Source organism: Monodelphis domestica, chromosome 4 (genome assembly GCF_027887165.1).
Source record: "Monodelphis domestica isolate mMonDom1 chromosome 4, mMonDom1.pri, whole genome shotgun sequence".
Taxonomy (NCBI): domain Eukaryota; kingdom Metazoa; phylum Chordata; class Mammalia; order Didelphimorphia; family Didelphidae; genus Monodelphis; species Monodelphis domestica.
In genome coordinates, this window is record NC_077230.1 from 437,298,735 (window position 1) to 437,326,549 (window position 27,815).

General features: G+C 44.6%; 2 protein-coding genes across 2 annotated transcripts; both read left to right on the forward strand.

The window, feature by feature from the left end:
• Positions 1-1,634: 1,634 nt before the first annotated feature.
• Positions 1,635-8,765, forward strand: LOC130453488 (E3 ubiquitin-protein ligase TRIM39-like). Its single transcript, XM_007492275.2, has 4 exons — positions 1,635-1,737; positions 6,402-6,530; positions 7,652-8,022; positions 8,428-8,765. Exons 2-4 carry the CDS (start codon positions 6,500-6,502, stop codon positions 8,476-8,478), a joined length of 453 nt encoding a protein of 150 aa, XP_007492337.1. The 5' UTR covers positions 1,635-1,737; positions 6,402-6,499; the 3' UTR covers positions 8,479-8,765.
• Positions 8,766-9,352: 587 nt separating this feature from the next.
• On the forward strand, positions 9,353-27,447 carry LOC103103579 (zinc finger protein 570-like). Its single transcript, XM_016422357.2, has 5 exons — positions 9,353-10,345; positions 16,992-17,077; positions 18,132-18,258; positions 18,648-18,749; positions 22,964-27,447. Exons 1-5 carry the CDS (start codon positions 10,282-10,284, stop codon positions 23,932-23,934), a joined length of 1,350 nt encoding a protein of 449 aa, XP_016277843.1. The 5' UTR covers positions 9,353-10,281; the 3' UTR covers positions 23,935-27,447.
• Positions 27,448-27,815: the final 368 nt, after the last annotated feature.

The following is a 27,815-nucleotide window of genomic DNA, read 5'->3' on the forward strand; positions in this document are numbered from 1 at the left end:
AATTTCCAAGCACCTCTTTCCACTAGTTTTCTTTCTTCTGCCTAAAAAACACTCACAAGTTCCATCTATTCTTAAAATCCATCCCTAAAGAGGTAATAAAGCTATCTCTATTTGCAGATGACATGATGGTATGTGTGAAAATACTAGATTCAACTAATAAGTTAGTTGAAACTATCAATTTTAGCAAAATAGCAGGATACAAACAAACCCACATAAATCATCGGCATTTTAATATATTATTAACAAAGTCTTGCAAGAAGAGATGGAAAGAGATAATTTATTTTAAATAATTGTTAAAAATATGTTTATAATGTAATGTATATATAATAAATAAAATATAAATATATCTAGAGTATATAATATGTAAAAATTTTAAAAATTATTTAAAACAAAACAAAACTTTTAAATGTATTTTAAAAAACAGATGGAATAAAATACCTGGGAGTATACCTGCCAAAACAAAACCAAGAACTGTATCAACATAATTACAAAACTCTTTTTACACAAATATAATCAGATCTAAATAACTGGTGAAATATTCATTGTTCATGGAGGACAGAACCAATATAATTAAAATGACAACCCTATCTAAACTAATCTACTTATTCAATACCATCCCAATCAAATTACCAAAAAATCATTTTAATGAGTGATAAAAAATGACAACAAAATTCACTTGGAAGAACAGAAGATGAAGAATATAAAAAGAATTAATGGAAAAAAACCATAAAGGCTAGAAATAGCAGATTTTAAAGTGTATTATAAAGCTGTAATTACCAAAACCATCTGGTACTAGAACTAGAAAGGTAGACTGGTGGAACAGGATGGACATAAAACAAACAGTAGTAAACGATTGTAGTAACCCTTGTATTTGACAAAAGGGATAAGAATTCACTATTTGGTAAAAATTGTTGGGTCAACGCATCACAATGTGTACAGCCACCCCCAGTGATCGGCATCCGCTGCATTTCCAGCTCTCTGAGCAGGCTGCTTGCGTTTTAACTCCCGGATAACGGAAGGAGAAGTGAGGAGCACCAAGTCATCCACGCCTACAGATTTCCTACTTGGAGAATAAGCTGTGAGTTCCCGACAAGCAGCTGACAAATGGAAACAGACGATCTCTCTATCTGTCTCCAAGTCCCCGGAGGCGGGGCCGAGACCACAAGGAAACCCTATTCACACTTTTTAAAAGAATACAGCATTCAACGTGTTTCCAAATACAAATATGGCGGCGTTTTCAATCAACGTAAGAAGTTAATCAGTCTGAGGCTCTCGGAAGGCGCGAACTTGCAGAACCCATTAAGTCAATCAGTGGGCCGGACGCGGCGCTAAACACGGGGCACACAGGCACAGCCAGCCCTGCCTTCAAGAGGCTCGCAGTCTGGTAGGGAGACGCTGCTTTAAAGGAGACTGAAAAGGGAGGTGAAGGTGACTAGCCATAACGGGGGACGGGAAGGGGCAATCCACGGGGGAAAGTATTCGAAGAGCTCTGCATCCCAGTCGGTCAATATTTTTTTATTCCACCCCTTTACCTTCAGTCTTAGACACGCTACTAAGACTGTTTCCGGAAAGCTGGCGTTCTGATTGGCGAGTTTGGAAATCTGCGCTCTGATTGGTGAGGTGGATAAGCTGTGCTCTGATTGGTGGGTGGGCGTGGCGGCGTTGATTGGCTATATGCGCCGGCGTGGCGTGCTTGTAGCCATTCCGAGATAGAGATCTAGGCCCAGGTTGCGGGAGGTGAGTGTCGGGCCTGATCTTGCAACGGGTCCCCGGCATAGGGGCGGTGTTAGTGGGGTAGGATATGTGGGGAGCCGGGGGCGCGGCGGCAAGAAAAAGCAGAGGAGGCATCTGCGAGTGGGGTTCGGCTCTCCGCGGGGAGACGGAGCATGCGCACTGGATTAAAAACCCGCGGTTCAGCCCTCAGTATCTGTATAGAGCTAGGCCGGGCAAGGAAGGTCCTAGGTTCGAATCTCCCCTAAGACACGTCCCAACTTTGTTACCCTGGGCAAGTCACTTACCCCAATTGAATAGCCCTTACCGCTCGTCTGCTTTGGAACTGATAGTTATTGCTTCTAAGACAGAAGGAAGGCCAAGGTTTTTTGTTGTTGGGGTGTGTGTGTATGTGTTTTCATTTTTAAAGGACCCCTTGGAGGGTGGCAGAAGGCAAAGAAAGAGGCAGGTAAACGGGGGTCAGGGCGGAGGTTAATACTCCGCCTCGATTCCCTACGTCTTGGGGAAGGATTTAAAACCCCACCGGCCGCCACCCCAAGGTGAACTGGGTGTGTCTAGCTTTCAGCCCTGTTGGGAGTGCTCCATCTCCTCTTGTAGAAACCCTGCCGGCTGCTGTAGACTACCGACGGGACTGTCTGGTTCCACAAGCCCACGGGGTTGGGGAGAAACACTCGGACCCACTAGACTGAGCTGCCCGAGGGCAGGGGGTATCCTCCGCACCCAGCCCTTTGTGGGTGCTTGAGAAATCCTAATTGAGTGACTGCCTGAGATCTAATCACGGAGCGCCTGTACTTTGTGGCTGTGTCAGCCACTCAGTGAGGGAATTCTCCAGTGAATGGGCATCTATATGCTTTAGTTCCGGTTCTTAACTATAACAAAAAGCCCTGCTATCAGTATTTTGGAGTGTAGAAGGCCTTTTTTCTTTATCAGTGGCTTCCTTGGGAAATAAGCCCAGAGGTAGTGTTCAAAGGGTGTGGACATTTTAGCCACTTCATTTACTGAATTCCAAATTGCTCTTCACAATGACTTTACCATTTGTAGCTCCACCAACAAAGTATCAGTGTGCCTGTTTTCCCACACTACTACCAACATTGACTTTTGACATTTTGGGGTCTTTTTTCCCAGTTCACAGGGTGTAAGGTGAAACCTCACAGTTGTTTTGACTTACGTTTTTCTTATTATTAGTGATTTGAAGCATTTTTTTTTCATGTGGTTGTAAATAATTTGCAGTTCTTCTGAGAACTATTTATTCCTATTTTTTCACCATTTGCCTCTTGGGGAATAGCTGTTCATTTTGCATGTATTGTTTGTATGTCTTGGATACCAAATCCTTTATCAGAAACACAAACATTTTCCCATTCTACCCTTTCCCTTACACATGAATATTGTCTGTGCAAAAGCTTTTCCATTTCAAGCTAGCCAAGCCATCTCTTTTATCTTTTGTAATTACCTGTCTCGCCTTTGGTTAAAATTACATCTCCTTCCCATCTGGTATAGGATCTGTTTCTCTTGTAATTTTTTGTAGTATGATCTTTAATATTAAGGTATCTATTTTTCCAAAACTCTTCCCTTCTGTCTTATAATCAGTTCTAAGTATTGGTGCCAGGGCAGAAGAGTGGTAAAGGCCAGGCAGTGAGGATTAAGTGACTTGCCCCCGGTCTCAGGCCAGATTTGAACTGAGGACCTCCCATCCCCTAGCTAGTTGCCCCATATCCATTTAGAAATATTGTAGTGTGAGGTATTGGTCGGAGACTAATTTCTGCTAGGCTTTTTTTATTCCCAAAAGGAAGTTTTCCCCTAAGTTATTTATTTTTCCCTTCATAAAACAGTGGGTTATTGAATTCTGTTATTTCTGAATCTCCCTTGTCTAGTCTTGTTCCATTATTCTCTATTCGATGACTGCTGCTTAATGTAATTTGAGGTCTGAAAGTGCCCTGTGTCCTTACCTTTTCCTCATTTCCCTTGAGAGTCAGGATCTTTTGTTTTTCCAAATGAATTCTGTTGTTAGTTTGTCAAGCTCTGTAAAGAACCCCCTTGGTAGTTGGATTGGTGTAGCATTAAAAGTAAAAATTAATTTTTAGAGTTTTGCCATTTTTGTTAAATTAGCACATCCTACCTATGAACATGAATTAATTATAAATAGTCATTTAATTGTGCTTTGGAAGGTTGCTGAGAATAATTAAGTCCTTCCCAGGTGATCATTGTACAGTATTTGTTACTGTATTCAGTGTTCTTGTTCAGCGCCCTTCACTGTTTCAGTTCATATAAGTCTTTCCAAGGGGAAAAAAAAACTTATAAAGCCACAAAAGTCTACACTGGCAGCTTCTTTGAACCCTGCCCAGAAAATAGTAATGGCTGGATTGTCAACCTTATTTTCATGGGTTTTCTTTACCTTTGCTTCTGCCTATGTGATTTCAACTTCTGGCTGTGGGTTTTGACCTTTACTCTATAACATGTGGGTGCAGATTGCAAATTGTTTTCTAACTGACCAGTTTTCTGAACTCGTTATTTTGCTGCCAACATTGTACACTTGCGATGATCTCTTTTTCCTTGAATATGAGCAAACAACTCTCTTTTGAGTCCCTGGATCCCTTGTCTTATTACCCATCATGCTTTGTCAAACACCAGACTTCCATCTACTCAAGCCCACCATCACTGCCTTTACTCTCCTACACTTATGCTATAGAATGAAAGTTGGGCAAATCATGCAACGATTTTGACAGGGTCAGGGATAAAATTATGTTAAATGACCTGAACTGGGCCCTTTTTGCTTCTAAACAGTCCTTCTCTTCCTCCCTTATCAACTACTGTCCCATTCCCTGTGGTGGTTCCCCTTTTCTACTGTTCTCAAACCTTCCATGGCTTCTACTCTCCCTACCATCTCAGCTGAGGGCATGACCTCACATTCTACTGTAGAATATTGAGGCCATTAACTGAGACTTCCCTCTTCTCCCTTCTTATATTACACCATTCAGATGCCTTCTGCCACTATTTCTTCCTTTAACCCTGTTCAATAGGTGGTCCTTTTTGCCACGGTTACCTGCAAAAGTCATCTCATTCCATCCATTTCCTTCAGCAGAGTTCCCCCTTGTAATCCCCATTCTCTTGCTTTGAACAAAACGAACAAAAAAACAGCTCTTTCCTTCTATCTTAGAGTCAATACTAAGTATCAGTTCAGAGGCAGAAGAGTGGTAAGGCTATTGGCAGTTGGGGATAAGTGACATCATTCTCTCTGCTCATTTGTACGTCAAATCAGCCACTTTTCTGTCCTTCAAGTGTAAGATCATTGCTTTGGCAGAGAGAAACGAGAGTGAAATGATTCTGGCATTGGCCAAAGTCCATCCCATTCTCTTGTTTCTCCCCAATGAACGTTTTTGAGCTGTCCTCATTTTTCCTCAGTGGATCCTGGGTATAAGCAATACCAACCCATTTTGCCTGCCCATCCTACATTCTTTTCTTTTTTTAACCCTTCCGTCTTTGTATTAACTCTAAGACAGGAGCACATGGCACTTGGCAGTCATGGTGAAGTGACTTGCCTATGGTCATATAGCTAAGAAGTATCTGAGGTCACATTTGAACCCAAGTCCTCCCAACTCCAGGACTGCTGTTTTTTGTGGTGAAAAATCACCTTTAAAGATTGTTATAATATTAATTTATGACCGCCAAGGAATTTACTTATGAAATTCCTAAAATGAAACACTCAAGTCAGAATGGAGTTTATGGTGGTTTAATCACAATGGGAGTAGGGAAAAGCACAGGGAGTGAAGGAGAGAGGGTGAAAGGGAAAAAGGTTAACTCAACCTTCTGGCTGAGTCAGAGGGAGATTAGGCCCGAAGGCCAAGGTAGAAAGGAATCAGTCCTTGACTCACGTGACTGATCTGAAGGGAAGCTGTCTGTGGGCCTCCTCTCTGCTCCAGTTCCTAGCACAAACTGGCTTCTTGCTCTGTCCACAGGAAGTGAGCGAATTCCAGAAGCTGTTCCCTACCTCACTTCCTGTGCCTCACACGTGCCAATGGTGGCTCAAGCTTGACTTAGGACAGCCCAGGTGGGCAGTTAGTTATTTCTGATTTGTCATTGACTAGCACATGCCCCTGTAGTGTGGGTGTGCACAATTTTGGGTGCTAGACCAAGCAAGATGGAGATTTTAAAATTCACATGTTGTATCCACTGTTCCACTTGCCTGTACCCACAGCCATATTCTTAGAAACCAGATTACTGGTGGTTCTCAAGGCTGTCAGGAGCAGAGGAGCCATCCTTTCCTCAGGAAGACCTCTTCCCTGGCAGAGGCAGAGCACTCAGAAGCTAGAGCCAGATGGCCCAAGGATGCAGCCCGAGAGAGAGAGAGAGAGAGAGAGAGAGAGAGAGAGAGAGAGAGAGAGAGAGAGAGAGAGAGAGAGAGAGAGAGAGAGAGAAACGACACGATTCTCTTTGATCCTAGAGGATAGAATTAGGAGTAGGGTTGGTAAGACATTTAAGCTCAATGTGAAGGAAACGTTCTCAGAAGGGCTATTCCCCAAAGCAGAAAGGATTATCCCAGGAGGTAGTGAGCAGAGCTTATAGGAGGAATTGACACAGAGGCTGTATAACACCTTGTGAGTGAGCTTCAAATGAATTGCAGCAAAGATCCATAGTGACTCCAACTGACTTTCCAGAGCTCCCACTTCCCACAGGGGAGAATTTCTGTGGCCAGAGAAGTGGACTGAGGTGCCAGAGCCTGGGAGGCAGACTTTTCTGAAGCTGGAACTCTTGAAAACAACACAGAGGAGAGATGGAGAAAGATAATAGCCCTGTCATTGAAGGTGAGTCCCTGCAGGGACAAGTTCTGGTGGATTAGGCCCAAATCCTATCCAAGCCAAGAGTCCTAAGAGTCCATTCTGCCTTAGCTGAACTCTGGAGGATGGGCTTCATTCATGTTTGTGGAATGGACTGGATGAACTGAAAAGAGACTGAATAGTGGCAGAGATCATAAGTTGGAGGGACCACTGCCAACCCCCCAAACAGAGGCAACTTTTCTGCCCGAGCATAGCCACCAAATGCCAGGGAGGCACCTGGGCACTTTGTCCAGGGTTAGCCTTCTGCACTCAGAGTCCTTTGGAGCTTTGGCTCCATGCTTATTCCACATTGGGGGCCGGGGAGGGGCATTCTTGAGCACAAAGAACAAGCAGGCACACCCAGCTTGCTTTTTGATAGAGAATTTTAATGAGCAAACACAGAGTGAGGAAGTTTTCTGATGATGATGACAACAGGGAGTAACCATCAAAGCTGGGATTCTCTTTTTCTAAGTACGACTCCCATCCTGCTCCATCTGACTGCCCCGTATGTACCCCTGCATGGCACTTGCATACGGGAGCCCTGGGACCATGCTTAGCTCCAAACTGCCTGCATGGATGACTTTAGGGAAGTCTCCTCCATGAGGAGAGCTCGGTTTTTCCTTCCCAGGTAATGAAGAGCTTCATGTGTTTGGTCTCTTCTGGAATCTCAGCATTTACCTTCCTCTTTGGAATTCCATCCCTCCTCCTGAGGGGTTCTTAGTTATGTTTTGCTTTGAAACCTTCTTCTGTCTCACAGCCATTCCTTAAAGGATCCTTTCCAAGGCAGAAGAATAGTAAGGACCAGGCAGTTGGGGTGAAGTGACTTGACCAAGGTCACATAGCCAGCAAGTGCCTGAGACTAGATTGGAACCCAGGATCTCCTGTCCCTAGGTCTGGCTCTCCATCCACTGAGCCAACTAGCTGCCCCCAGTTGTGTTTGAGTGTGGACCAGTCCTTTGTCCTCTCTGAGCCTCACTTTCTGGCTGGGGCCTCTGGGGCTCATGAACACTGCCTTGTCTCTGTCCCTGGACTTTGAACAGAGGGGAGAGCATGGTTGAAATGGAGCTGTCTGTGGTGCTGATTCTCATTCTGTCTTCTTTTTCCTGTAGAGCCTAAGACTGACTGGAGACTGTCTAAGGGCCTGCAGGACCTCCTCACCTGCCCTGTCTGTGGAAGCTTTTATAATGATCCTATAACGGATGATTCTGGCAAAACCTTCTGCCGGGGCTGCCTCCCTCAGGGATCCCAGCTTTCCTACCTCCATACCAACTGGAAAATGCAGAGCATGGTACAAGTGGCCAAGCAGCTGAAGCCCTTCCTTGAGCAGCCCCAGGGCCTCCTAGAGGACTGGTGTACCAAACACCAGGAATGCTTGAGCTTTCTCTGTCGAGAAGACAACGAGAAAATCTGCCGGGTCTGCAGCTACTCCAGACTTCACCAGGGCCATACCCTGACCCAACTGCAAGACCCCAAACTGGAGGTAAGTCAGCTGCTGAGGGAGGCTCCAGGGAGGCAAGAGTCCTGGTTGTGACTTACAGGAGAAAGAAGTCAGGAGGAAGCTTAGAAGGACTCCCAGGGAAGCATTCTGGGAAATCTTCCCATCCCAGCCCCTTGCACAGTCTATCCTCCATGTCTACAAGACTCTCTCCCTCTGCATCCAGCTACTTGGAATCCTGGGAATCACATAACAATGAAATCCCTCCTTGATCCTTCATTCTTACTCCTCAAATTCCATCCTTTCCAACGCCCACACCAGATCTCCCCAAGTTCTCAGGGGGGTGAAGGCTCTGAAGGAATCTTTGGGTCCTTAGACCACGGAGTCATGCTTTACACTTAGGAAGCCATTGGTCAGTGCTCTTGGAATTGAGTTCTTTTTCCTTCCCAGGATAATTCTGAAGAAGGCAAAAAGAAGAAGAAGAAAAGGAAGAAGGACTAGACCATGGAATTGTCTTCCACTGGGGCAGGATACAGGGCCCCATATGACACTGTTTGCACCTTTACCCAAACTCTTATGGACTCCTGCCTGGAATCCCAGTCAGTCAGTCAGTCAGTCATGGACCCTTTCTCAAGGACGAGAGGATCCAGGACGGAAGAAATTTCAGATTGAAGCTTCTTCCCAGACTAGATTGTCAAACTGATTCAGCCCTGGCAGCTAGTGGCCTCTTGGGGCAGTACTTGAAGTTTTTTATCTGATGATCATCTAATAAAATGGCTCTTACCCACTGGGCAGTGTCAGTTTGGCCTGTAATTTAGCAGGAAGTGAGATTTAGGGAAGGGAAGGGCAACCTAAGGTGTGTTTGTTTTTTCTTAAGCAAACTGACCAAATTCACCCAAAAAGAATTTGGAAAGAAAACAGTTCCAACTACTTGTCCTGGAGAAGCAGCCAGGATGACAGGCAATGCAGGACGTAGCATCAGTCAGCTGAAACTGGGGCCACTGTTTATTGGTGGGTGCAGTAGTAAATAGGTACAGAGACCACACAGTCACCTCCCTTTATAGCCAAGAAGCCCATCTTTCCATGGTCATTACTTTGGCCAAGGCATATATACCTGACCTGTCCTCCTATGTGTCTAGGAGTACTGGAATCATTGGGATGTTTTTTCTGATATCGGGCCTGAATCTGCCTATTTTCAGCTTCCTTTTCCCAAGGGATGGTCTACAGGGCCAGAAAGAGCTATCCTGAAGACAGCTCCCAAGTGAGTGTCATCTCTTCCAGAGACAACATCCCTATTCTCTTCATGAATTTTATTCAAATGAATGCCCTGAATGGAGTGCAATCATGAGGCCAACCTTTATGCCATAATTGAGAAGTGCTATAAGAAAAGGTCGCCTTAATATATTAAGGATTGCAAATAGCTTCTGACTTGAAGGAAGAGGCCTTGTATGCCTGTATGTATGTATCCCAAGGATCTGATGCCGTTGCCAAGGGAAATAGCAGGAAGGAGGAAGCAAGGGCAGATTCTGGGGGCCTTGATTGGTGAGCTTGAGGACGCTCAGGAAGCAGTCAGACGACCTCGGATTCAGTCTTCCGGGTCACATACCGCCAGTGACCCTGGGTAAAGGGCAGGATATCCAGGCCTGTTTCTCCGCTGGGGGAGCCCCAGGGGCCTTCCAGCTCGCCAATGAGCTCCCTTCTGGCCACGGGAGAAAGCGAAGAAGTGACCGGGGATAGGGAACAGTGGGAGAGGTCTCGTTTCAGGGAGCTCAAAATGTGGAAGGAGAAAGTGCTCCTCCCTTTGGGGGCAGGGCGAGAAGCAAACGTATCTTCTGATTGGCGAGTTTGGGCGGGAGCCGGATGACTCCAATTGGTCGAGTTCCTGTGAGGGCGGGGCGGGGCCTACTTACACTTTTCTCAGTCCGGAAAAGAGAGCTGTGGGAGGGCTTGGAGAAAGGAACTATGCGCCTCAGGGCTGGAATCCTGGCGGGGAGACAGGGCATGCGCACTGACTGAACTGACCCCCTCCTCTCGGTCTTTGGGAGGGAGGAGTACAACGAGGTGGGGAGTCGGCCTTGGGTAGTTGAGACTGAGCATGCGTAAAGCCTGATGAACGAGCGAAACCTGAAACTGACTGAGGGGATGAGACTGATCATGCGCAGAGGTTGGCTAACGGGACTGAAGGAAACCTGAAATGACTGAGGGGATGAGACTGAGCATGCGCGAAGGCCAGTCCTTGACCTTGTGGATGGGCTTCCGGAAAGAAAAAGACTTACTTTGGGGGATCCTGGAAAGAAGCTTGGGATGGAGTGTCAAAAGGACAGCAGAAGAGTCGGAGAAGTGACTGGGAGAAAGCTGGAGGCGGGAGGTGAGCTGGAGCTTGGGGGCAGCGGACTGAGTCCTGGCCATCTGGGGACCTTGGCAGTGTTTGGGGTGCACCTGTAGGGCAGGAGCTCCTGCGGGCCGGGGGCTCCCTAGGGGCCTTTGATTCCTGCGCTGGAGAAATCGCCTCGTAAGGGGGTTCTCAGCCTCATCGCTGGTCCTGGCACAGCGTTCTTTGCTTGACTGGGCGTTTTTCCCGGCTGTGCCCTCTGCTGGAGGGTTCATTGCGACCCCTCATGAGGTTAATGGCCTCCCTCTGCTGACTGTACTTCCTCCCTTTTAAGTCTCGTTTATAGAGTTCTGTTCGCGCGGGCTCCTCATTAGACCGTGTGCTTGTGTGTGAAGGTAGTTCTGACTTGACCCCAGGCTCCCTGGAGTAGTGCTTCATTTTCTGAGGAGAGTTTACCCAAATAGAAGCGCGAAAAGGAGGCAGTAGCTCCTGGGTTTCCTGACTCGGGGAAGGGGGGGCAGTTTTCTTTCGATCCTGACCTGTTGGGTCAGTTGCTAGAACTGACAGAGGTTCCTTTCTCCTCCTGGAATGTCTTTTCTCCGAGCCCCAGCCCATTCCCATAATAGAACCTGAATAGCCAAGGCTGATGCCCTCTTCCGGTGCCATATTCCAGGTGAACTGAATGACGGTTTCCTGCTTCTCTCCTGCCCTCTGTGGTTTAGTGCCCTGGTTTATGCTTAAAATGGATTCCCGCCTCCTCTCTCCTCCTCTGCCATATCTTGCTTATCTCTCCTTCCTCCCAGCCTTCTGATTTGTCATCTGGATTATTGAAGCAGTGTCCTCAGGAGGCTCAGCCATCAGTTACCCTTTCTCCCCCTCCAGCATGTATTCACTTGTCAGTATCTTCATTGTCAGACATTCCAAGGTTTCTCCAGAGTGACTAGTTTACTTCTCTCAGCTTTTGGCCTCCTACTCCCAACCAGAAAGTTCTATTCTCATTAAGGCCACTCTTCCCCCTTGAGGGGCCCCTTCAGGATTTTTTTGTACTAGGAAAAAGAGGAGCTCTGAAATCAGAACCTGGCTTCAGCCCCAGATCTGCTCCCTATGTGACCCCAGCTAGTTCCTTGTCCAATCTTGGCTTTAGCTTCCTCATTTGTAAATGACTTGGTTGCTTTTGAGTCTTCTGAACCATGTTCCCAGGAGAGAGCATCTCCTTGATGATCACCATTGACATGATCCTTCCCAAATTGTCCATAGTGGCAAACAAGTCCTAGAAAAGTCTTTGCCTAGAAATCTTTGGCTGGACCAGTTGATAGCACCCCACCCCCTCCACCTTCTTAGGTTGTTTCCCAGGTGAGACCCTACGGGACTCGCCTACTTGACAGAGACTGCAGAACTAGTATGTGTTAAGTGGTGGCTTCAGGCCAGCATCTTCCAGCCCCCGGATCCTTTGCTTGGCTTTTTCTTGAGCTCCGCCAGGGTCTTCCGCAGTTGTTGAGATGCTCCAGATACAGTGACACTTCCTAGTGTCTCCAGATGCTCCTGAGGAGTGGCAGGTATCTAAGATAACTGAAGACCCAGGCTCTTGCTAGGCTGGTAAGATCTGGCTGAGCAGGTGCAGGCTGTCTGCTGGTTGTTCCTATGCACCTGGGATCAAATAGCACCCTCTGCTGCACAGGGCTGAGGACCTCAAACTCTGGTGTAACCCCTAATGGACTGATTTTATCAGTAGAAATGGCTGGAAAGAACAGGCCTGTAGGGACCACAGGACCTTTTCACCTTACTTGGAGCTGACACCTACAGACACTGTCCTTGAGACAGTATACCAGCTCTTTTTTGATTTGTATCAATATTTCTTCCCACAATGCTTCCCAAATAGTAAGACTCAATAGAGCCTTTTTCATTCATTCGTTTATTCACTTACTCATTTGATTCATTCCTTCACTGGGTGATAAATTGATGGGATTAGAACCATTCACCAACAACTGCCCACTAAAGAGTAGGATGTTGACCCCAGAATCATTTACATGTCCACATGGGCATCCATAGGCATCCCCACTCAGACTGCTGCATGGATTCATATGTGAAGTTTTGGGGCCTACATGGCCTCAGCCCCAGATTCTGATGCTCTCATTATGGAGCTGACAGTGGGTTTTGCCAAGGAACTTCTGCCAAGCATTTGCATATAGGGGATGTGTGAGTTTATCTTTGATTCCTGGGAAGATTCTAGAAGGAATTATTTTTAAAGTATTTACTTAGTGAACATTTTTAGGAAATTCAGACGTGAGTCCTGTGGGCTGGCCTGACATTCTCAAGAAGAGATCCTTAACTGGGTTACTAAGCTCACTGTTTAGAAAATGCTACAGGTAAAGTTGGCTTCAGTTGACCAAAACCTTTGATGAAGCATCTCTTCCTCTCCTTGAGAGATGTGGGCCAGACGTCTGGTTGTGATCAATGTGATGGATTCAAAACTGGCTGAACGGCCCAAATCCCAGAGTACTCTTTAATGATATGTAAGAAAAATTCACTAGTTGGGTTTTTTACATTTTCGTTTTTATTTTGAGGTTATACACTGAAAAAGAGAGAGTATTTCCACAAATGCAGAAGGACACAGAGAGATCATTAGATATAAAACCATGAATTTCTATTTCATACCTTGCTTTAAAAAAAGGCTAGAAAAAATCCCACATTACATTTAAAACTTCAGCATGTTTGTGCCCCACTATGAACTGTCTTCTGGCCCTTTTAAACAGGGTTTTAGCTCCACTGTAGTTAAGCCTTCAACCCCTTCCATTTAAAAAAAAATGAAAAGAAAAAAAAAACCCTTTTAATAAATAAACATAGTCAAGCAGAACATATCCACACAGTAGCCATGGCCCAAAGTGGACTCTTTCTGACCTTGAGTCCATCATCTGCTCAGAAAGCTGATTCCATGATTCCTCACAGGTCCTTTGGAGACACTGGTGGTCGCTGCAGAACTTTGGAAGTTCCTTTTCTTTATTTCCTGTGTCCCTCATATAAAGGGTTCTCCTACATCTGTTCATATCTCTGAAATAGCCTCCTTGATCATCGTATTGTCCACAATAATAATCCGTTCTAGTGAGCTGCCACAGTTCATTTCAGCCATTCCCCAGTTATTGAAGAGCAAATTTAAGGCACCTCCATAATTCATTTTTCATTCTGGTTCTCCCCATTTCTAGAAAGGTGGTTTTTGCCACTCCATTATCTCCAGAAAACTTCAAATGGAGTTCCAGTGAGTCAAACACAACTCAACAACTATAGAAAGTAATAAAAGCAGGGGCAGCTGGGTAGCTCAATGTTGAGAGTCAGGCCTAGAGACGGGAGGTCCTAGGTTCAAATCTGGCCTCAGATACTTCCCAGCTGTGTGGCCCTGGGCAAGTCACTTGACCCCCATTGCCTAGCCCTTACCACTCTTCTGCCTTGGAGTCAATACACAGTATTGACTCCAAGAAGGAAGGTGAGAGTTTAAAAAAAAAGTAATAAAAGCAAATTGAGGACAAAAACAAAAGGTGGTTTTGCTTGAGACTGTCTTCCTCCTGATACCAGCCTAAATCCTGCCTTCCCTATTGTCATGTTTCCTTGTTCAAGTTGATGTTTTGATACTGCAAACTGTGTATATGTTAGTATGTATATATATATGCACATGTTCATTCTTCCTGTGTCCACTTCAGTTCAGAGTGAGATTCTTTGCTGTCCACATCCTGATTCCTCCATATTCATCTATTAAGCTGCTCGGACACCCAAATTATGAGAAATAATGAGTTCCACCCATCTTCCTCATTCCTCTTTCTATACTCCCTTCTCTTTATCATCTTCAAATAGTCAGAACAAAACTAATTCACCCCCCGGACTTCTTGTTTTTCCTCTTTAACTGACAGTATCCTTTGAGGACATTCAGGTTCCAAAGGGTGAATTCCTTCCTTACACAACATTATGCCATCCTGTATAGAACACTCCATTGGCTTAAGTAGATTTTTGATTTCAAGATTACTCTGAACTCTTGCATTTGTATGTCAAAGTTCTGACTCAGCTTTGGTCTTTTCATCAGAAGTATTTGATGGTTTTCTATTAGATGTCTGTTTTTGTTCCCCTGTCAAATTAAGCTCAGTTTTGCAGGGTAAGTTATTCTTAATTACAAACCTCTCTCTTTTTACTTTTGGGGATACAGACAGTTCCTGCTTAACATAAACAGACCCTTCTGAAGCCCCCTCCCTCAGGGCCTACATGTGACCCTGCCCTCTCTGGGTCTCCATTTTCCCCACAGCTGGAGGGGCCTTCAGTGCCTGGAGCAAAGGACCACTAGCACACAGCCACACTAGCTCTGCCACTGCTACTGCTACCCCTGCTGCTTCCTTCTGGGAGCTGGAGCTGGAGCCTGGGCCAGTGCAGGGTCCTGCTACCCTCCTGTTGGGCCATCAGATTACATATTGCAAATTTAAGTAAGACAAGGACTGTATTGTATGCCAAGATCTCCTCTGGTTTTTAGTAGAAACTGTCTTGTCTTGTGTGATCCTGATGGTGGTTCCTTGGTTCTTGAACTGCTTCTTCCTGGGTGCTTGGTCCATTTTCCCCTTGATGTGGGAACTCTGGCTTTTGGTTGGGGAATTCCTGGGGCTTCTGGGGGGGTTCTTTTAGGAGATGATGAGTGGATTCTTTGTATTTACACTTTGCACTCAAACTGATTGCAAGAAGAGAAGGAATAGAGAACTTGGCCAAAATGTGGAAGGAGACAGGTGAGTATTTCATAAGGGGAGAATGACAGGTAGGCAGGTGAAGGGGGAACTTTCCCTTTGAGCCCATTATAACCCAACTCAGGCCACCTTTGCATCTTAAGACCTCATTCCTCCCTCTATGGTCTAGAGTTTAGCCACCCTTGCTGCCTCGCCCATCACACAATGTTCCCCCTCCCTTCCCTTTGTTTTTTGCTTTGACTGTGTCCCATGACTGGAAGGTCTCCCAGAACCGCTTGTTTCCTGCCTTGCCTGCTGCTCTGCCCCAATCAAATGCAAGACCCTCTAAGGCGGGGAATACTGTCCCTGGCACCATGCACTCTTCCTGGAACGTAGTGATGAGCAAAGGAAAGGAAGAAGCCTTTATGAGCCCCCACTGTCTGCAAGCACTGTGCTAAGTACTCTACAAATATTATCTGATTTGATTCTCTCCACAAAGGGAGATAGGTGCTATTATGAATCTCATCTTACAGTTGAAGAAACTGAGACAAGGGCTGTGACTTGCCCAAGGTCAGACGGCTACTACATGCTTGAGACCAAATTTGAACTCAGGTCTTCCTGATTCCAGGCCCAACACTGTATCCTCTGTGCCATTGACCTCCCTCTAGTAGATCCTTAATCAATACTGATAGAAGAGTTGGGGTGGGAGAGAAGAATCTTAGGGATATACTCTTACTATTCTCTGCTTTGCAATTCAGCCTGTGATAGCAGATGCTATTTTGGCTGCCACATCACCTTCTTGGCATATGCTAGTCTTGCAACCCACCAAAATCCCTAGTGATTTTTCACAGAAACCATCTCATGTGCTATGATTCCATTCCACATGTGTAAAGTTGTGGTTTTTTTTAAGCCAAAGTATAGAACTTTCTGATTTCCCCCACTAAATTTGTCTGAAAAAATGGAGCCCATTGTTGTGATCTGTGGAGATTTTTCTAGAGTGTCCATTGTTTCTTTCAGCTGTGTACCATGAAATTTGACAAGTAGTCTTCCTTGTTGTCAGTCATGTCCAACTCTTTGTGACTCCATTTGGGACATGATATTAGAGTGGTTTGCTATTTCCTTTCCAGCTACTTTTACAGCTGAGGAAACTGAGGCAAACAAGGTTTAGTGACTTACCCAAGGTCATATAACCAGTAAATGTCTGAGGTCAGATTTGAATTTGGGTCTTCCTGATTTTAGGCGTGGCCACCCAGCTGCCCTGTTCATCCTTTCCCTTTATTAAGAAATAATAGAATTATCAAATAGCATATGATTAAAGAGAAATCCTTTGGCCACCCTCCTAGAACGTTCAACCATCCCATCAATCAACAAACATTTATTGGACTCAAGGAGCTCGCATTCCCTCGAGGGAAGAGTATCCTATTCACATCCGCTTTGGGGTTCTAGGGCTTCGGGTATTTCTCCATTTGGTTCCCAGAAGAGAGGCACAAGTCCCAAACTGAGCGGGAATTGGGGATGGACAGGATACCTCCAGCTTTGGGTCTGGACAGGAAAAAGAAAAGGAAAGTGGAGACACCGAGGAGGCACCAGAAGGGAATCGGAGAGGAGATAAAACCGTTCCAACTGGATTTTGTCATCCTTGATCCCAGTAGAGTCAGCACAGGTCATGTTGAAGGGGAATTTAGAGAGGGAACTTTGGCTTCAGGTTGGTGAAAAGCACTTGTCCAAGCTGTCATGAAGCCTATCAAAGGGTCCACAGAGGGGATGGACCCGTTGTCAGTGAGGAGCCCGCGGGAAGTGGCGTAGATGTGAAGCTTTTCTGGTCTGAAATAGTTTTATGGCAGTCTTCAGATCCACTTAGCAGCTTAGGGAGGCGGCGGGGAGTGTTGGAGGGCGCCTGGTTTGGCAGAAGGGCGACTCCAGGGTGCTGGGGAGGACTTGGGAGCTCTAAGGTGATGCCGCTCACCTTCATTTCTTTTTCCCTCCTGTAGCTGAGCCTTCTAAAGCTCCTGCCTTGGCCCAGGACAGGAGTCTGGAGAAAGGAAGCGCTTTGGAGTTGCTGACAGCCGGATACCAGGTAAATGAGCAGTTTATTTTCTGAAATGCCCACTTCCATCTTGGATGGCCTTCGCCTAGCCAAGTCCCCTCCATAGACCTCAGCCTTGCGTAGTCTCCCAGGATAGCTTGGCCATTCCGATGGAGGATACCAACACAGGACCCAGGAGCCGTGACTCCCCCATCTTTGCCTTCTGGAGTGACTTTGCTGAACCCTCGATTCTAGCCTTCCATTTAGCCACATTCCGCTTTACCATGGACCGCCTGGCATGTTTGTATCCTGCGTGTGGTGTCCAGTGCAGGAATCGGACCTTCCAGAAAGATTTCCTTTACTTGTTCTGTCGCCGCACTTCCCTTGTTCCCTTATGGACGCCTTTTCCATTCAGGGAAACTTCTTTGTCCCCTTCAAATGGGAATCTGGACGGGCATCCTCGGCTCCCTTCATCCTTTTTTGTTTTTGTTTTTACTTCCATCTTAGAATTAATACTCTGTATCGGTTCCAAGGCAGATTAGCAGTAAATGGGAGTTAAATGACTTGCCCAGGGTCACACAGCTAAGACATGTTTGAAGCTAGATTTGAACCCAGGACCTCCCATCTCCAGGCCTGGCTCTCAATGCACTGAGCCCCCCAGTCCTGGAGCATAGATGGCAGGCTCTTGGCTGTGGCAGAAATAGAAACTCTGCACAGTCAGGGGCCGCTTTCCCCTGCTCTCCCCCCAATCCAGCTCTGCTCAGCGGAGGCTTCTGAAGCAGTTGAGGGGTTCTGCCCTACCCCATGGTATCTCCTTGGGAGCTGGGCGCTCACCTGATGGCCACACCTCATCTTCGCCTCCCATTTCAGGGGAACCAGCCATTTGACTCGGCACTTCATCTAACTTCTCCTTCCTTCTCACATTTGTCCTCCCGCCTTCTTTTTCTTCATGGAGTCCCTCTCATCTTTTCCAAGTTCCCTCCCCGGGTCCTGCTGCCGCCTTCCCATAGTGAGGCTGAGCCGTCAGACCGGCGGTGCTTTGAGATCCCCTTGTCTGCGCCCCTCCTGTGGTCCCCGCTCAGCGGGGCTGTGTTTGGTGTTTCAGCGCCCGCTGACCTTCGGGGACGTGGCCGTGGACTTGTCGCTGGAGGAGTGGAGGCGCCTGAGCCCGGCTCAGCGGGGCCTGTACAGGGAGGTGATGCTGGAGAACTACGAGCACCTGGTGTGCGTGGGTAAGGACGGCCCTCCTCCGCTGACTCCTTTCCAGCAGCTGTGACGCAGGTGGCGCCCGAGGCCTGCCGAGCCTGGAGAGTGGAGGTGTCAGTGCTTGACCCTTCTGGCCCTGCGCCGGAGATTTCCGACACCAACCCTGCAGGAGGAGATCCTCAGCCCAGTGCCGAGACGGCTGGCCAAAGGCAGGAAGAAAAGACCCCCCTCTTAGCGGCCATTCCTCCAATGAGGCCGCTTTCTTTCTGTGTCCAGACACAAGGGTCGCCCTTGAGAGGGCCTTCGTAGCACCCCCTGCGCCTTCTCAGCATTTCTTCTTTTCCCCACAGAGACAGTGGCCAGGATTGGCCCCTGGACGCGGCTTTCTCCAGTCCTTTCCCATCTCTCTCCCCAGGAGCACAGCTTCCATTTCCCAAACCACACGTGATCTCCCTGTTGGAAAGAGGAGAAGCACGCTGGACAGTGGAAGCAGGCGTCCCCAGAGGCCCTGCGCCAGGTGAGGATGGCACGTAGCGATGGATTCATTCGCACTGCAAGCTGTGGGATTCTTGAAATGCCGCGTGTATCTGTCGCCCGCTTGTTCATTCGGGAATGGCTCGTGGCATCTGCTCTTTCTGGCACGGTTCCCTGTAGTAGAGAGAGCCTTTACTAAAGTTCTTTGATGCAGGGAGGGTTTTTGTTCCTTCCGCCACCCATTTTCCTTCTTATTCTACTTGTATTGCTTTTTAGTAGGGCAAAAGCTCTCAAATGTCATGCCATCGCCTCTGCCCCTCTTTTCAAGATCGAAGCTCCTCCTCTTGGCCATAAGCGTTCGAGTGACCTGATCCGGTTCTCTTCTCGGTTTTTCGTGGTGTGCTCTTTAACGTTCAGATAACCCATCCCTTTTCTCTCCCTTCCTGCATCCATTTTGACCCAACTGTCATGCTGTCTAAGATGCTAGCAAGCCTCTTTTCAGATTTCCCCAAATTTCTGAACAGATAAGTTCTTTCTCAAGGAATTTTTGCTCTTGTGTTTACAGAACACTGGGTTTATAGTTCATTCATTTCTAACTTATTCTTATCTAGTCTTTTCCACTTATATATGATTTTAGTTTATTTTTTAACTAAAGACAAGTAAGTTTGAAGAGAAATAGAAAACTTTTTAAAAAATTCTTACTTCCTGTCTTGGAATCAGTGCCTTAGTTCCAAGGCAGAAGAGTGGCAAGGACGAGGCAATGGGGGTTAAATGACTTGCCTAGGATCCCACAGCTAGGAAGTGTCTGAGGCCAGATTTGGACCCAGGACCTATTCTGATCTCTAATTTTGGCTCTCAATCTATTAAGCTACCAAGCTGCCTCAAAAAAAATTTTTAATGAAATTTTATTGATAACCTTTGTGTATTACTCCCCTAGAATTTCTCCTAGTACAGTATTGGCGAAGGTGTGGCACACATGCCCTGAGTGCCAGAGGGGCCTGCTCTGTTTCCCCCTCTCCACCACACCTGTCCAACTCCCCAATGTGAGCACTTCTTCCACTGTCTGGGGTAATGCAGGGGGCTCACAGACAGCTTGAAGGTGCAATTTGGGCATACAATCTAAAAGGTTCACCAACGCTGTCCTAGTACCTCTCCCCATTCCTTTTCCAAGAGAACCATCTCTCCTAACAAATAATATTTTTTTAAACATTCATTTTGGGGCAGCAAGGTAGCACAGTGGATAGACCATCAGGCCTGGAGTTGGGAGGACTTGGGTTCAAATATGACCTCAGACACTTCCTAGCTGTGTGATCCTGGGCAAGTCACTTACCTAGTTGTTGCCTTTCTGTCTTAGAGTTATTACTAAGAAAGGAAGTAAGGGTTTTAAAAAAAATAATATATTAATATTTTAAAATTTCACTTCCAAATTTCCTTCCACCAGCCCATCTCCTCCCTATTCAGAAGGCAAACAGTATGATACCCATTATACATATGAAGACATGCAAAACATAGGAAATAATATTGTTTAAATAAAAAATGAAGAGGGGAAGAGGCAGCCAAACCAATTTACACATCAAAGAAGTCTGAAATACATCCTGGAGGAATGAAGTTGGGGCCTTCTTAGGTCTCTTCTTTAGGGCTTCTTGGTATTTCTGCAACGTTCACTAAGGGTGGCTTTTGTATTCTTGTTTTTTTTTTTATTTTTATTTTTTTGATCATTCGATTTACATTGTTATAGTTCTTGTGTCTACTGTTTCTAGACTGCTTCCTTTGTATCCAATCATGTAAATATTCCCCTGCTAATTTGTGCTCATCACAGTCATCATTTCTTACAGAACCATGGATAGTTTTCCTTTCCCAATGATGGGGTTCCACTTGGTTACCACAAAAAGGACTACCATAAATATTTGGTGGAAGAGGACTTTCTTATCATTAGCTCCATGGGACAAAATCCAGATAGTAGTGGCATCTCTCAGTCAAAGGGGATAGACATTTTAGTCACTATTTGCATTATTCCAAATTAATTTCCAAAATGCTTGTACTGTACCACAGCTCTACCAACAATGTACTAGTGTGTTTATTTTCCTACAGCCCCTCCAGCATTGATTATTCCCATATTTTGTCATTGTTGCCAATTTGGTGGCATGAGATAAAACTCCTGAGTTGTTTTGCTTTTCATTTCTCCTCCTATTAGTGAGTTGGAGAATTCTTTACTATAGTTACTAATACTTTGCAGTTTTTATTTTGAGAATTTGAGAATATACACATATATACTGTAATATTTAAAATGGTTGAAGACCTTAAACTGTAGTGAGTAAAATAGTGGAAGATAGATATAAGAGTGGGTGAGTAAATTGTGACCGCAGGAAATATGTTCTCACCACAGTGTCTTGGTTTTAAAGCAAATATAAGGTGGTTGCCAGGGAAATATTCCCAATTATAAATCTACCCAAGTCAACTGGGTTTTATAGCGAATTTAATTTATAATACAATGAGGAATTAAAGAAAAGAGAGAAAAAGGAAATAAGTATGAAGGGCCCTAAGCCAACATGGCCTAGACCTGAGTCTTAAGAGAGAGATCAGTCAGTTAGTCTTTTATCACTCACCACAAGGTCTGTCTAAGCAAGGATTCTAGTGACAGAGTCTCCTCAGAGAGAATTCCAGCCAGAGTCCTCCTCAAAGAGCCTTCCAGCCAGAGACTGTTTCAAAGGGCCTCTCTCAAGAGCCTCCAGAGGGACACAGTCCCCTCAGAGGAGCTCCAGCGAGACCTCCTTAGAGATTGTCCTCCAAGAGCTTCCCTTCTCCAGAGCCTCTCTCAAGAGATTCTTCCCAAGTGATCCTCATCACTGATCCTCCAAAAGGATTTTTTCTCTCAAGAGATTCTGCTTTTTCTTATATAGGGGGTTTTCTCCTATGTCACCTCCCCTAAGTCCTTACAGTTACCAATCACAGTAGACGTTTTTCCAAAGGACTGCCCATTCTAAAAACACTGCTGGGTCGACTAATCCCTTTAGTAAATTTGTACCAGAAAAAACTTCTGAATAAGTTTTTACCTTTTTGCTCCTGGCAAGTTTACAAGTTACCTGACTTTTAATAGGTACTTAGCACCCCATTGTATTAATTCTAAAAGTAGGCGTGGCTTAAAGAACTTTTTGCCTTATTATAAGTATGGGTTAAAGTACTTTCATTGTTTAGCAAGGAGTTTTTTTCCCCTAAAGCAGTCTTAAGTATGGTGGAGCAGAGGTCCTCCCATTTCTGAACCAAGTAGAGTTCTCACTGTCAAAATGGGGAATTTTCCCAGTAGGGAATTTTTCCAATGGAGAATTCCCCAATGGGGAAATTTTTAACATTCACAAGTCTGAGAAATTTCCAGATTTACAATACCCCATACAAATTTGTATATATATATATACACTTCTTTGTGTGAGTTTTCCAGATATTGTGAATAGCAGACTTTTATGTTTTCAGTCCATCAAGAAACATTAAGTACCTACTATGTGCTAGGCAGAAAGGAGGATAGAGCACTAGACTTGTAATCAGGAAGACCCTACTTCATGAGTTTAAATTTGACCTCAGATACTTACAAGCTGTATGACCCTGGCCCTCTTAACCCTACTTGCCTCAGTTCCTCATCTGTCCAATGAGTTGGAGAAGGAAAGGGCAAATCGTTCCAGTATCTGTGCCAAGAAAACCCCTAAATGGAGGCACAGAGTCAGACATAACTGAATGAAAATGATGTGCCAGGCATTAGGGGCACAAAAAGTCAAAAGACAGTTTTTGGCATTGAGAGGCTCATAGCTTGATGGGAGGCCCAACATGCAAATAGACATACATAGGATAAGTAGGTGATAATTGTGGAGGGAAGACACTGGAATCTTAATTCTAGTGGTTGGGAAAGGATTCCTGTAGAGAGCAGAATTTTATTTGGGACTTAAAGGAATCCAGAGAGATCAGTAGTCAGAGTAGGGGAGGGAGAAAACTCCAGAGAGAATGCCCAAAGCTGAGAGACGGGGTGCTTTATTCATGGAACAACCAGGAGGCTTGTGTCACTGAATCGGATGGCACATGATGGGGAGTAAGGTGTAAGAAGACTGGCGAGTTAGGAAAGGGAGAGATTATGAAATGAAACAGAATTTTGCATTTGATTCCAGAAACAATAGGGGTGTTCTCAAGATGGTAGCATCTTTTATTTAAAAAAGAAAAAAATAGTCCTTCCTAAAGGAATTTATTTTTCTGATACATTTTTCTTTCTTCTAGATTCATTTAATGGGGAGAACGGGTGTGAGAACAAGGACACAGCTCTTACAGAAGCCACTTGCCTGGGAGCATCAGCCAAAGAAAGAGGACCTCACAACAGACCCTGCTGTCTTACTATGGGAGAGTGTGCGACATGTCAGGTCAAGTTGAAGGCCAAGGAAGGAGAGTCCCACCAAATAACAGTCACTCATGAAAGAACATCAGGCCAGGGAAATGTCCCAGGAAGTAATTCTTTGGTGAGACATCTTACACTGGGGCCAGTCTGTTTTGCTGAAGAAAGAGCTACTGTAGGAAAAAGTCTCCACGAATTTAATACACTTGCAAAGAGCCTGAGAGACTTTTCAGACAAAGATCAGTGTAACAGAGGCTCCTCAGGGAAGAAGCTTCATAAGTGTAACATTGGCAGGAAATTTTTCATCTACCACTCAGATGCCATTAAATGTCATATAGCTGGTGAAAAGCTCTATGAATGTAGTGAATGTGGAAAAGCTTTTGACCAGAGGTCAAATATCACTGAATGTCAGCAAATTCATTCTAGAGAGAAACCCTCTGAATTTAACAAATGTGGGAAATATTTCAGGGAGAGGGAAACCCTCATTAGACATCAGGAAATTCATCCCAAAGTAAAACTCTTCAACTGTCACGAATGTGGGAAAGTCTTCAGGGAAAAGCGCTATCTTAAAAGCCATCAGAGAACCCATACTGGAGAGAAACCTTTTGAATGTAATGAATGTGGGAAAGCTTTCAGTGTTAGGCAAAACCTTTCTAGACATCAGGGAATCCATATTGGCCTGAGACCCTTTCAATGTAATGAATGTGGGAAAGCCTTCAGAGTGAAGGATCACCTTAAAATGCATCAGAGAACTCATACTGGGGAGAAACCCTTTAAATGTAATCAATGTGAGAAAGCCTTCAGCCACATAGGAAGCCTTAGTAGGCATCAGAGAATTCATACTGCAGAAATCCTTTGAATGTATTAAATGAGGAAGAACCTTGAATGACAGGCTGGATTGTAATAGCCATCTGGGAATTTCACTGTAGTGTAACTCTTAAATGTAATGAATCAGGGCAGCTAGGTAGAATAGTGGATAGAGCTACAGGCCCAAAGTCAATAGGACCTGAGTTCCAATCTGGCCTCAGATACTTCCTGGCTATGTGTCCTTGGGCAAGTCACTTAACCCCAACTGCCTAGCCCTTGCTATTCTTCTGTCTTAGAATGAATACTAACACAGAAAAAAGGTGGTAAGGATTTAAAAAGAAGAAAAGAATGCAATGAATCTAGGAAAGCCTTCAGGGTGAAGGATCACCCTAAAAGCAATCAGAGAACTATTCTGGAGAGAAGTGCTTTTAAATATAGGGAAAGTAGGAAATAGTTCAGAAGAGGCAGCTTTTTGGTAGACATCAGGGAATTCATCCTAGAATAAAACCTTGAATGTAACAAATGTGGGAAAAACCTTCAGCCCATACTTATCACCTTAGAGTGCACCAGACATCATACTGGGGAGAAATCATTGAATATAATGGATGGGGTAAGCTATTCAGAGAGGCAAACCCTAATTGTCCATCAGAGAATTCATGCTGGAATGAGTCTTTTTGAATGTTAGGAATATAGAAAAGCCTTCACACTAAAGGATCACTTGAAAAGACATCAGGGTACTCAGATTGGAGACAAACTTTAAAATGAAAGAATGGGAGAACCTTCAGTGACAAGCAGAATTTTTTCAAATAATTCCTAGTGAAAGGAAACTGAATTGAATAGATGTGGGAAGTCTTTCAGAAAGAAAGAATACCTTGCCAGCCACCAAACAATTCATACTGACATGAAAAGCTCTGGATGTAATGAATGTGGGATAATCTTCAGCCCCCAAGAAAGACTTAATAAACATTGGAAAACTCATACTGGAAGTAAGCCTTTTGAATGCAGTGAATACCAGTCCTTCACTGAAAAGCAGCTCCTTATTAAAGATCAAAAAGCTCATAAAGTGAGAAAGATGCTCTCCACATTCAGAGGAAGAACTGTGGGAACAGAAACACAGAAGAAAAGCAACTTCTTGATCACATAGGTTGATGGGGATATAATGGAGGATGTAGACTCTAAGCGATCACCCTAATGCAAACATCAATAATATGGAAATGGGTCTTGATCAATGACACATGTAAAACCCAGTGGAACTGTGTGTCAGCTACAGGAGGGGGTAGGGAAGGGGAGGGAAAGAGTATGAATCTTGTAACCATGGGAAAATATTCTAAATTTATTAAATAAATTTTTCCCAAAAAAAAGGCTCATAAAGGAGTGAATCGCTTTGAATATGGTGAATGTGGAAAAGCCTTTGATGGAGAAGTATGTCCTCAAGGCATCAAGGAGTTCAATGTAGAGTGAAACCCTTTGAAAGCAAGGTTCTGGAAAGCCTTCAATGTAAAGTAAGTCCTTTTTAGATACCAGAGAGTTCCTGAAGAGGAACCATTTGAGTGTACAGCCTTCACTGAAGCAGTTTTTCTGTCTATTAGAGGACCCAGTCTAATGTTCAATACTCTGGATGTAATGAATGTGAAAGCCTGCAGCCAAAGAGGAAGATTTATACCTCGGGAAACTTACTGGAGAAAGAGATGATCTGTGAATGCAATGAACATGGGAAAGCCCTCAGGAAAAAAGACTGCCAAAAAGCCTTGCTTTGCCTCATACAAGAGCAAAATTTTACAAAAAATCAGCAAAGTCAATATAATGAAAAATAACTTCACACATTTATAAATAGATACAGATTGACATCATATCTACACACATACATACATGACTGTCACACACACATTGTTCTGTTCTTGTGGAACCTCTTGCCTCTACAAAGGAATAATGAAAGTGTCTTTTCACATGTCTTTGGGGTCAAGCTTATTCTTTTTATTTTGGCAACATTGATTCTTGATTGTTTTGTTTTGGTTCTTCCCATTTGCATTGTTCTAGGATGAATTTATAACAAAACAGGATCAGGGCAATTAGGTTGGCTCCACTGAGGCTCTTTGAGGACACAGGCCAAGCTTTATGGTCACAAAAGCTAAAGAATAGCCCAGGAGGGTCTCACTTACAGGCAGATATTGGGGGTGTCAGCTTATCCCGACTCAGGTCAGGGGTTGAACAGCCACAAGAACAATCTGTGAAAGGGAATTCTTTATTCTCTTTGCCTATATTGAGTTAATCAACCAAAAACTCAAAAACACCCCTACTTAGCAGTAAGTAAGGGAGTTCACAGTCACTTTCTTTTAACTCAGTCAGAAACTTGTGAATCCTTTGCTAAGAGTTGATACCTTCAGAGGATGAGAGGTGGATCCCAAAGACACTGCCCCTGGGCAGTGCTAGACAATTTGGAAACTGTAATCAGCCCCTGTGAAAAGGGGGAGGGACAAGAAGTCACCATAAAAGCAAGCCCCAAACTCCCTCAGAACAGATTGTCTTTGAGAAGATAGTCTGAAGAGATTGTCTTCTGGAGATAGTATTCTGACTGGGAGTCTTGGAGATTGTGGCTTCAACTTGGACTCTGACTCCTGGACTACTTTGTTAGGTGAGTGAAAGGCTGACTCCTTTCCTACTTTCCTAAGAGACTAGCTTGCATCTTGGAGGAGGCCTTGAGGTTACTCACCACCAGCCTTTCTGGTTGAGAGCTAATTAATCTCTGCCTGGATTAAGCAGACCCAGAGTAAACATTTAGATTGATAGGCTAGATAACCGCTCTAACCTCTTCACATTTCTCTACTTTAGTGTTTCCTCTCCATTTTGTAAATATTTGTAAATAAATTTCTGACTTGAGATATAATAAATATTGGCAACCACATAATTTCATAAAATTATTGTCCAACCATTAAATTTAACCCTTACAAGTCAGAGCCCTCTCTATACTGGGGGCATAGTCTAGGTGTCAGGAAAAACAGAATGTGGCTTTGCTGCTTATGCTAGCTACCAGGCATGGTAAGGGACAACCCTATCAATCATTTTGACCAGGTAAAATTGTAACGCTTTTTGTAAAATATAGATGCATTTGGGTGAAGAAAGGAAACCATTGGGGTCCGGGCAAGCTTTATATCACTTCCAGATAAGGATTTGCTTTTCAGGATACGGAGGGCCAAAAATCTATTCCTCAGTAAGTCATTAAAAGATACACAAACACTTCTCAAAGGATGAGTTGTATCACCTTAACAACTGGGGAAAGTGCCCCTAATCACTAAGATGAGAAATATGAATCAAAGCAAGCTTGACGTTTCATCACAGCCCTACAAACTGGCCAAGATGACCAAAACAGGGGATGGCCTTGTGGACGAGAGGCTGCAGAAGGAGACTACAATAATGGATTGGGATATGAAAAAGCCACTGAGAGGTTTCAAAGTTCTGCTTGCAGATTCTTTTTCATGTTGGCAAATGAAGAGGCAGAGGGAGCAGTATCTATTTTCAGTAAACCATGCCTTTTATCCTTTGTCACAAATAAAATAATTTGATGGTACTTTCTTGTTCACAAATGTCATTTTGTGATCCATTCCTGTGATGGAATCACTGATCTCTCATGAGTTGGACTTGGAACAGAATATTTAGCATTATTCAGCAAATGTGAGTTGCAATAACTTTATATTTATGATAATTAAAGTGGGGAAAAGGGAATCTCTGATGACTGGATGGGGTTTGTATTATACGGGGAAGCCTCCCTGTGGAAGAAGCTTACAGAGCTTAACAAGGAGAGTAAAAATGTTGCCAACATCAGGATCCCTTGACTGTTACTGATGACTTTTTAAAAACCTGGATTGCAAGGATAAGGAAAACAAAAATACATTTTCTTTTCCCAATTAAGGAAAAATATAAATGGGCTTTGGATTT

What these genes read in the sequence shown, in the direction of transcription:
- LOC130453488 (XM_007492275.2), top strand. Translation starts at nt 6,500, where the DNA reads ATGGAGAAAGATAATAGCCCTGTCATTGAAG. An exon ending in TAATAGCCCTGTCATTGAAG is followed by an intron (nt 6,531 to 7,651) that starts GTGAGTCCCTGC and finishes TTTTTCCTGTAG; the next exon opens with AGCCTAAGACTGACTGGAGA. An exon ending in TGCAAGACCCCAAACTGGAG is followed by an intron (nt 8,023 to 8,427) that starts GTAAGTCAGCTG and finishes TTTCCTTCCCAG; the next exon opens with GATAATTCTGAAGAAGGCAA.
- LOC103103579 (XM_016422357.2), top strand. Translation starts at nt 10,282, where the DNA reads ATGGAGTGTCAAAAGGACAGCAGAAGAGTCGGAGAAGTGACTGGGAGA. An exon ending in TGCTGACAGCCGGATACCAG is followed by an intron (nt 17,078 to 18,131) that starts GTAAATGAGCAG and finishes TTGGTGTTTCAG; the next exon opens with CGCCCGCTGACCTTCGGGGA. An exon ending in CGAGCACCTGGTGTGCGTGG is followed by an intron (nt 18,259 to 18,647) that starts GTAAGGACGGCC and finishes CTCTCTCCCCAG; the next exon opens with GAGCACAGCTTCCATTTCCC.